This window comes from Notolabrus celidotus, chromosome 1 (assembly GCF_009762535.1).
Source record: "Notolabrus celidotus isolate fNotCel1 chromosome 1, fNotCel1.pri, whole genome shotgun sequence".
Taxonomy (NCBI): domain Eukaryota; kingdom Metazoa; phylum Chordata; class Actinopteri; order Labriformes; family Labridae; genus Notolabrus; species Notolabrus celidotus.
This window is the reverse complement of record NC_048272.1, coordinates 27,386,027-27,396,347: the sequence shown is the minus strand read 5'-3', so window position 1 is coordinate 27,396,347 and position 10,321 is coordinate 27,386,027. Positions and strand designations below refer to the sequence as shown.

The window sequence follows — 10,321 nt, the reverse complement described above, 5'->3', positions numbered from 1 at the left end:
AGTGGTGGACAGTAACAGAGTAAATTTACTTGATAACTGTACCAAAGTACATTTTTTGAGTATCTGTATTTTACTTGAGTATTATTTTTTGGGGGATATTATTGTACTCCACTACATTCAGAAGACAATTATTGTACTTTTTACTCCACTACATTTCTATCAGTGCACTAGTTACTCATTACTTTTGATTTGAAGTCAGCTCATGAATTTCCTTCTCTTTTCTGAAATCTGATCCCTAAGACAGTAAACTGTGTTTGTGTAGTTCTGTTTGTCTCAGTGGTTTAGTCATACCTGTATATCAAACACAGAGCAAATTTCACTCAGATCAGGCAGTTCATTTAGAGGTGGTAATGATGGCTATAATTCTCCACCTGAGCACCCATGGCCATATCTCCTGCCCGTGTTAAAGGTTTGAAAAATGATACGTATGGTTTGAAATGTTCTCCCTGTTTCCCACTCTGCCAAAACATACAAAAATTCACTGTCTAACCTGAGAAAGCGTGTTGAGCTACGTAAACATTTGTTTCATTCCAGATGAACATTTCAAACTAAGTTGTCTGTGCTTGGATAACTTAGTTGCTGTTTTTATTCCATGGCATCATATTTAGAGATTTCAAGTAATGGTTTCTAAAATAAACATAATGTAACAGAATGTACTCCTATGTATTCTTGACTGCACTCATACTTTGTGAAAATACAAAGTTTATAGATTTTTTGTAAGAAGTACTTTGAATACTGAAGTATTTTTAAAAGCAAGAACTTCAGTACTTTAACTCAAGTAATGATTTGACTGAACAACTTTCACTTGTATTGTATTCAAATTTGACCTGGAGTATCTATACTTTGACTTAAGTAATGAATCTTTGTCCACCACTGTATACAGATCACCAAAGTACAGAACACCGCCGCAGGCTATCTCGCTGTTCTGCACCGCCTCTTAGCGTTCAGTGTCGAAATTGCATGCTTTCGCTTTGCATGACACGTCATCAAACTGCGACACCAAGGAACAAGCGCCACATTTCTGTTGCGCCAAATAATTGTGGCATTTTTAAGGCATATACCGGGATATAGCCATATATGAAAAATCAGAGGTAGGTATATTCATTGGCTGGAGAGACAGGTTTTGCTGTCTACATAGTTTGAATTTTGAGTATAAGGATGTTGCTGTTCTGTAAAGTTTTAGATGTAGCGTAGTAACGTTAGCCATCCACAGTAAACGGTGTCAGTAACTGGCTAAATGGTTAGCTAGCTGACGCTTGTTTGCATATATATATTTAATGTTAATATTATTTAGTTAGTCTGACCCAGATTATAATGAAAATGCTGTTAAATACATGCAGGGGTACTTGAAACATGTGCATTTAAACCAGATGCATTCTTGCAGACATGAGTAAACACATGTAGGAGCTAGCAGTGACATTTACCTAGATAGCGTAAACATAAGACCACTAGCACTGTCCTGTCAGCTGTCAATGTGTATGTTTATGTGGATGAATGAACACTTCCTGATCTCTATAACCTGCTTTAAACGGATCATTGTTAATTCACCTTCGCTTCCTGGTGTAACCTCACGTTAACTGCTTATCTCACTTCAACGCCCAGTTTTTATTCAACCTTTCCCTCGGTTGTTGGAGTAAATAATCACAGTTGTTTACTTTGATAATGTTGGGAATGTAACGGTACCCCTGTCTTCTCTTCAGGGCCTCCACCTGGAATAACGTCGATGCACAATGAGCCTGTTTGGAACAACCGCCGGGTTTGGAGCAGGGGGGACTGGTGTCTTTGGTAACGCGACCACAGACAGCCACAATCCCATGAAGGTAAGCCAGGAAAGTCCAGAAAAAAACCTATTGACATGTCTTTGAGATATTGTAACATGCTAACTTGACAGCGTACAGTTTCCTTTACGTATGGCCTTTTATTCCTACAGGATGTTGAAGTGACTTCACCTCCAGATGACAGCATCAGCTGTCTTGCTTTCAGTCCCCCCACCATGCCAGGGAACTTCCTCATTGGAGGATCCTGGGCAAATGATGTGAGTTCATTATTTTATATTTCTATTTTAGACAGTCTGGTCTGTTGTGGTGAAGAGAGAGCTGAGCCAGAAGGCAAAGCTCTCAATTTACCGGTCAATCTACGTTCCAACCCTCTATGGTCACGAGCTGTGGGTAGTGACCAAGCGGCAACCTCCGGTGTAAAAATGTAAGTCCAATGTGAAAGTGTTATAAACTGCAGTTCATCTAGGATCCGCTTGAGGCTGGCTCCAGAAGTACCAGAAACTACATACACACCAATTCAAAAAAGCCGATCTTTACAGCAGAAATAAACATGTTTACAGCCTGGTACAAAAGACGAGTGTAGTCTGGATAGCTCATTTCTCGATCGGCACACACAATAGGGGGGGCGAATTTTTTTTTCCAACGTGGCAATTTCGAAGATATTGGATTATGAGTCTTCCAATGAGAGGCACAGCTGACTTGATTGACAGGCGGGAACACTGTAGCTGTTGGCTAAGAGGCTCAAAGCCCGCCTCTTTTACGTCTCAAGCGCTCGACAGCAGCAATATGGCTGCCGACGATGATTGGCCTCAAAACAGCGCTTCAGAAACAGATGGGTGACGTCACAGATACTACATCCATATTTTATACAGTCTATGGTAGTGACTGAAAGAACAAGATTGCGAAATCAAGCGGCCAAAATGAGCTTTCTCTGCAGGGTGACTGGGTTCAGCCTTAGAGATAAGCTCAGACATCCGGGAGAGGCTCAAAGTAGAGCCGGTGCTCCTCCACATCAAGAGGAGCCAGATGAGGTGGTTCGGGCATCTGGTCAGGATGCCTCCCATACGTCTCCCGGGGGAGTTGTTTCGGGCATGTCCGTCCAGGAGGAGGCCATGGGGAAGACCCAGGACACGCTGACGAGATTATATCTCTTAGCTAAAATGATATGATTAAATGATAAACTAGTGATATGCTTTTATATTAGATACACATTTTAACTATGTAGTATAATTTTCCACCACAGGTGCGGTGCTGGGAGGTGCAAGACAATGGACAGACTGTCCCTAAAGCCCAACAGATGCACACAGGTCCAGTGCTGGATGTATGCTGGAGTGATGTAGGTCTCAAAGTAGAAAGTAAATTAAGCCCTGTAATAAATGCTAACTGCCTCAGAATAATTTATGATGTGCTACTCCCTTAAACTAGGATGGGAGTAAAGTCTTCACTGCTTCCTGTGACAAAACAGCCAAGATGTGGGATCTTAACAGCAATCAAGCAATGCAGATTGCACAGGTTAGATGGGAGCCCATAGATAAACTTTGTGTAATCAGAAAGAAGCAGACAAATTTGACTTTTCTCACCATTTTTTTCACAGCATGAAGGTCCAATCAAATCAATTCACTGGATAAAAGCCCCAAACTACAGCTGTATCATGACTGGTAGCTGGGACAAAACACTGAAGGTATAACGACCATTTCAATACATCTGAGTGCTCTAACGGTGCATCAAAATACAGATTTTCATTCTAACTTCATCAGCCCATCAAGTTTTTAATGTAGCAGTGAGTAACATGACCGCTTTTTTTTTCAACTCAGTTCTGGGATACCCGCTCTCCCAATCCCATGATGTCTCTGCAGATGCCGGAGAGATCTTACTGTGCAGACGTTGTAAGTTGGATGATATAAGTTCTCATACAATGTACAATGCATTTTCTTGCTTTTTAAGCTTCCCTAATTTCTATATGTAGGTATACCCCATGGCCGTGGTTGCAACAGCTGACAGAGGCCTGATAGTGTACCAGTTGGAAAACCAGCCCTCTGAGTTCCGCAGAATAGACTCTCCTCTCAAACATCAGGTGATTTCTTTCTTCCATCTCCTTTTCCTTTTGGCTAAATGTATAAATAAACCAAAACAATAGATATGAACATATTCAAATGTACCTCTTTGCTCTGGTCCCACAGCACCGCTGTGTTGCCATATTCAAGGACAAGCAGAACAAGCCAACAGGCTTTGCACTGGGAAGCATTGAGGGCCGGGTGGCCATCCACTACATCAACCCTCCAAACCCGTGAGTCTCAGTTTGTTCTGGCTACAGGATATTATTGAATGCACTGAATTACTTTGTTTTTACACAGGTTAGAAGACATAGCTCTCAATGCAAAGGCTTGAATAAAATTGTGACATGAATGTGTTCTTCTGTCTTCAGAGCCAAAGACAACTTCACCTTTAAGTGCCACAGGTCCAATGGAACGAACACAGCCACTCCTCAAGACATCTATGCTGTGAGTCCTTCTGACATGTTGTGCTCTGCAAAGGGATTTCTCAGTATAAGTTAATGGAAAATGAACAAATCAAATTAATTTTTGATAAAAAGGGTTTCAATGAGGCACTTTCACAGCTGGTACATTACTGGTCATAGGAAGAAGAAGTGGATTTAATGACTCAAACAATAGTTCAATAGAACTGTCTAACCCTCTTTGAAAAATATGCTTTGATTGCCAGACACATTGATTCTCACTTGTCAACATGTTCATGTTCACGCTCACTTCTTTGATTTTGAAAATAATTATTCCCTTGGAATCCTTCCCACTGAATAACGTTTTACTGTGTTTTTAACATGAGTGCATGCAACATGCTACAGGCTGACTCTATTGTGTGCTGTGAAGCAGACAGCTGTACTGCTCTGATTAAGCCCCAGTTTGATCATTTCATGAGTTTCCTCATCTGGCCTCAAACTACAGAGTCTTCAGGCTGACTCTAAGTAAACCCATGATGATAAATACAGGGCTCTGTGACTTCTTGTGATTATTCTTTGAAAACTGTTAGCCATCCACTAAGCAACTTCAAGATTCAAGATTCAAAGGTTTTTATTGTCAATTGTCACTGTATATATGAGACATACAGGAAAAACGGGATGCTGTTTCTCTCTTCCAGCTTTTAAATATCTAAAATTTAAATATAACTTCCTGGTGTCTTGTCTGTCAAGTCTATTGACCAATCAGAGGCTGTGCTCCAAATTTTTTTCCAACCAGAGGGGTATACTACAAAGCCAGATTTGCGGTTATCGAGGTAACTTGAGGGTTAACTCTGGAATTTCAGTACTACGAAGGTGGTTCACTCCTTACCAGGGTAGATAACCATGGTTACTCATGCTGAACTCCTATGCACAGGATCAGAGATAAGTTTGGAGAAAACTATGCCCACTGACCAATCAGCTCGATCGATCACAGAGCTCTGTGAGCTGATCGCGAGGGGAGGGAAGAGAACTGCGGTCAAGCCCGCAGTGGAGAAGAGACGGACAGGACACTTTGTCTACCTGTAGGATTTTATATATAAGATACTGATGACAGTTATTGATTATCTCTCCTGACATCATACTTAAACACAGTCTGAAGTCAGATTATTCAGATGAAATTTTTTTACTGCATTAAATATAAAACTGTGGGTGCTTATCTCTTTGAATCATGTTCTCATTTTTATTTCTCCACAGCGATCAGTTTGACACCCTCAGGGCTGCAGCTGAAATATTAAGTCTAAAACTTACACACACAACACAAGATTAAATCAGAGAGAGATCGCTGTCAGGGAATAAACAGAGTTATTATAGTCAGATATATCTGCACTAATGATGAGAAATAAGACGACATTTGCGCATTCAAACAGTTTTTGTCTGATCTCTCAGTTCTTCCTTCATGTTTCAAACACAGCTCTGTTGAAGGTTTAAGTTAATCTTGATTATGTGTTTAACTTCTTCACATCTTTCTAATATCAGTGCAGTGTTTAAAATTCATGTCGATGTGCTGACGGCAGACTGTCCGTGTCTGTGATTGGTGACATGTTGCCCGTTCATGTGAACGCGCTCAGGGTAATTCTGGATTGACTCAACAAGTTGATAACCGGCTTTGTGTGACAGTTTAGCGCAATCTCCTTTGTCAGGTTTAGCGATGCCGGATCAGGAGAAGATATCTGGGATATGTTGAACTCGCTTCGTAGTATACCCCTCAGATGCTGTTAGAATGAGAGTCAGTGCTGATCTCACAAATTACACATGATAAATATGCCTGCCTAACGTAAAACAACGCCTTGAAAGTTTAGATATCGTAGCATAAGACAATTAGCTTTGGACTGTTGCAATCCCTTTTATCACCATCATATCAGAAATAACTATGTGATGTATTTTGATCGAGCGCTCTGTGCTCGATTGTGTTTGTCTGTTGTAATCAGATGTAGGCTTGTGATTGTTTGTTGTCGCCATGACTACCACTAAAGGACAACGGCTACTGAAAGTCTTGTCTCTGTGTCTTGATGTATATATATATTTATTATCAATAAGTGTTTGTATTAAATACACATCCTGCATTCGGGAGTGAGATCACTACAAGAGGGTCCACATATAACACAAACTATAACTAAATAACCGTAAAATAGTTATCATGAAACCGACTTAAATGAACACATTTTACCTTCATGTGCTGCATATAATAATAAGTTAATCATGTTGCTGGGAATCTTTAAACCTTGAATTTATCCTACCGCTTAACTTCTTGTTAAAACAACAATGAATGTAAACACAGAGGCTGTGATAGGACTGTAGCGCAAATTAAACAATTGTGTTTCTCTGGAGGAAATGAAAACGGTCGAGATCATTACACCAAACGGAGGTGCCCAACAATTTATGTTGTGTTATTGATGACGTGCATTTTATACTTTGTTTTTTCAACGTAACACTATTGAGGAATCAGGTTAACCAAGGTAATCAAAACGCAGAAAAACCGAGAGGGGTCCAGCTGCAGACCTCCACTCTCTTAATCCTGACTTCACTTCCTTCTGACGTTGGAGCTGAGCTCAGGGTGGAGCCTGTAAGAGAGTCGGCTGAAAGTGGAGGTCTGCAGCTGGGCTGTCTTGGAAATCCTTGAAGCACCTGTTCAGTATGTGAAAGCTCATATAATTTCATATCAAAGTAATTTGCATTATCAATTCATTTTTAATGAATTATCAAATTCATTGTAATTTCATAGCTGTGTCCCCTGAACAACAACACAACTTCTGGATTTCTGCTGGTTTTGCCGCAGCCAATGATTTTGACAGATAACAGTTTTATGGTTATCATCTATCTGTCTCACCCTTCTGTGTCTTTTGAAAGACTTGAGTTACTCTGAAACATTAGCCAGTCTTGTTATTGTGGTTCTCATTGATTGATCTACTGATTTAATTCTCTCCCATTAGGTGAATGCCATTTCCTTCCATCCTGTCCATGGCACACTGGCTACTGTGGGATCAGATGGGCGCTTCAGCTTCTGGGACAAAGATGCCCGCACCAAGTTGAAGACCTCAGAGCAGCTCGATCAGCCTATTACAGCTTGCTGCTTCAACCACAATGGCAACATCTTTGCATATGCTTCTAGTTATGACTGGTCGAAGGTAGGAGGTGTCCAGCTGTGTATTAGTGTGTATTTGTACATGGACCTCAGACTGACCTTCACTCATGTTTTTGTAACATGCTGTCCTCAGGGTCATGAGTACTACAACCCCCAGAAAAAGAACTACATCTTCCTGAGGAACGCTGCAGAGGAGCTGAAGCCTCGGAACAAGAAATGGTGAGAGAAGGGCAGCTACTGTCTGTAAACCTGGACACCATGGTCACTGGGTGGGGGCTGCCCTACTTCCTCAATACTCTTGTGACTCTCACTGGGGCCTTTAAGGCACCCCATGAACTCTGGTGGTGTGCATGGATGTGAGCACAGTTGATAGATATGATTCAGATCGTACTACTGCTGTTTACTGCTGCTAGTAGCCATTTAGTAAGGAAATGATTCTACCCTGACCTGAGGGTCATTTCAAACACTTGTGTGGTTTCTGTTGTGAAGTGTCAACAAGCACTTGTACAATCAGGACCTTTAGGGAGAAGCCTGCTGGCAATGTTACAGCTTTTAGCCTGAAAGTAATACAACTTTTGAGTGTCATAAGAATGCATTCAAGGATTGTTTTCTTCTTAAGGGATGAACATATCAATGAAAACATTATAAGGAATATAGAACAAATGCGAGCAATAATTAATAGTGGAACAATCCTGCTATGGGTGATTATTCTCCTTAAGAGTGACATTGTACTGATATTTCTGTGCAAAAGGAGCCAGCCTAAACTCCCTTTCAGAAATAAAACAAACAAACACTGATAAACGTTCTTTGTGACTGACTGCTTCCAACTGTTTGCAGATTCATCGTGCCATGTCGCATCTCTTGGGGGGAAATGCAAGGACCTGCTGCTTTAGTGTGTGTATACGCTCGAGACTGACTCCTTCCTTTGGGCAAACACCTGGACCAATGCCGCGCTGCTGCGTTTTGTGCATGGACCAATCAGAGGGGCCTGCCAAACCTGGTGTTGATGACAGCTGCGTGACAATTGGTCTTAGATGTCATCGTAGAAGGGCAGGGCTTTCTTTTTCATTCATCTTGATATTTCTTTGTTTTTTAAATGTGTCCACTTCCTTTTTTTTTTTACAGCTTTCCAAAGACTTTTGATTCTCTTATGATACTGTCACTCTGTGGTTTAGGTCAATAAATAAAACTGGGATGTAAAATAAACACAAAGTGCATACTGTTAGAATTCAACATGTTTATTCCAACTTGAGGGGGTAAGTAAGTGAAGAGAGAACCTCTTGTGTTTGCTGTATAAATATTCAGGATTTGTTGATCTGTATTATGCATGCAAACAATGAACTTAACCACTCTCATATTCCAGCTGTAAACTCATGTGAGTCTCTGACATGTGAATCATCAAAAATCTAAATGATAAACTTCACATAACATCTGTGTCATAATGTCCCTGTCTGTCTGCTTGATTTAATGAAAGTCAACCAGCAGGTGGAGCATTTGTTCTTCTGTGTTATCGTTCCAGGAGACAAATCCTAAAGTCAGAATGCTGAGCAGGAACAAATGAGATCAAAGCAGGACAGTGGGGCTCTTCGTGTCACTCCTTTTGACAGGGACACAGCTGGAAATGGGGGATTTATCAAGAGGATATGAATGAGCTAACATGGGCTGCCACAAAAGGCCATGTGTGAAATGTGAACCAGTTCATAGAGGAAGAGGTGTGAATTAAAACCCTTTTTATTGAGGTCATTAGAGTATCACCTCACTGCTAGCCTGACCCTTGATACTTAGCAGTGGAACTCCAAGGCACCGGGGGGGGGGGAAGGTAATGCTGCAGCCAGAGTCTGCGGCTCCTCTCAGCTTTCATGTGTTGAAACTGGTAGCGGTCCTTTAACACAGTCTCCTGTACTGCTCTGTAAAACTGTAACCAGTGCATTTCCTTTTACAAAGACTCCCTCAGGTTGACTAAACTTGTGATCATAAATAAGGATGACTGGCTGCCTCTTCTTTGTCGCAACAGAAAAACATTTATTTCGACTGACAAGTGATTTAGTGTTTTGTTTACTTTTTTGGACTGACTTGTAACTTTGGACACTCAGATCCGACCTGCAGAGGTTATCAGTGTTTGTTGGTAGCATGAGGGGACATGTAACATGAAAACAACCAAGTACACACTTCAGTCTTGTTCTGTATACCATGCTTTCTTACCAAATGTGTAATTTGCTTTTATGAAGGGGTTTTTAAGAAGTGGTTTGTTGTGCCATAATATAAAAATATAATAAGTTAGTTCTTTAACCAGAAAAGAGTAGGGGAATTTCTTCCAGAACTAAAACTGTGACACTGATTCTTTAAAGTACTTCAACAATCTCACTGAATCTATTATATCAATAATAATAATAATAATACATTTCATTTAAAAGCGCCTTTCTCGACACCCAAGGTCACTTTACAGAGGGATTAAAACACAATAAATAAAACAACACGCTAAAATAAATAAAAAACAACAAGCAGAGTAACACCAAGTTAAAAAAGAAGAAGAGAAATTAGACAGGGAATGTAGTTTGAAACAGATGAGTTTTGATTTGTTTTGATATATTTGCAATATATTTGATCTAATCTCGATTGTTTCTTACAGATATGATATGAAAATATGAAGTGAGGCCTTAGAGTTAATTGTGATATAAGTGAAGTAATTACTGTTCCTTGAAGTCCGCAGGAGAATAAGGCACAACTTATTGAAGTTGATGTCTTATTTTGCTCCCTGTTCAGTATCAATGTGCAATGTAACGCTTATGAAGTTATGGTAAAAATCAGCCTCCTTTAACGTTTTGCAAACCACTTCTTGAAAATGTAATTTGGGCGAGAGAGCACAGACAATTACTTCCTCTTTACAGTAGAACCATGTGGCAGTCAGAGGCGCGCTTTCTGCCGTACAGTAGGGTTTTTCTTTGT

At 40.4% G+C, this 10,321-nt stretch overlaps 1 protein-coding gene across 3 annotated transcripts; it reads left to right on the top strand.

Annotated features, from left to right (window-relative positions):
* The first annotated feature begins 961 nt into the window (after positions 1-961).
* On the top strand, positions 962-9,356 carry rae1 (ribonucleic acid export 1). Of its 3 annotated transcripts, none has more exons than XM_034685196.1 (13): positions 962-1,091; positions 1,701-1,820; positions 1,931-2,035; positions 3,022-3,114; positions 3,204-3,290; positions 3,373-3,459; positions 3,593-3,664; positions 3,745-3,852; positions 3,959-4,065; positions 4,204-4,279; positions 7,224-7,418; positions 7,509-7,594; positions 8,213-9,356. In XM_034685196.1, coding segments are annotated over exons 2-13 (1,107 nt in total). In that variant the 5' UTR covers positions 962-1,091; positions 1,701-1,730; the 3' UTR covers positions 8,214-9,356. The 3 variants fall into 3 exon arrangements, with proteins under 3 accessions (XP_034541087.1, XP_034541073.1, XP_034541080.1); XM_034685182.1 differs by having other exon boundaries at positions 1,701-1,829; XM_034685189.1 differs by lacking the exon at positions 8,213-9,356 and having other exon boundaries at positions 7,509-7,598.
* The last annotated feature ends 965 nt before the right edge of the window (positions 9,357-10,321 follow it).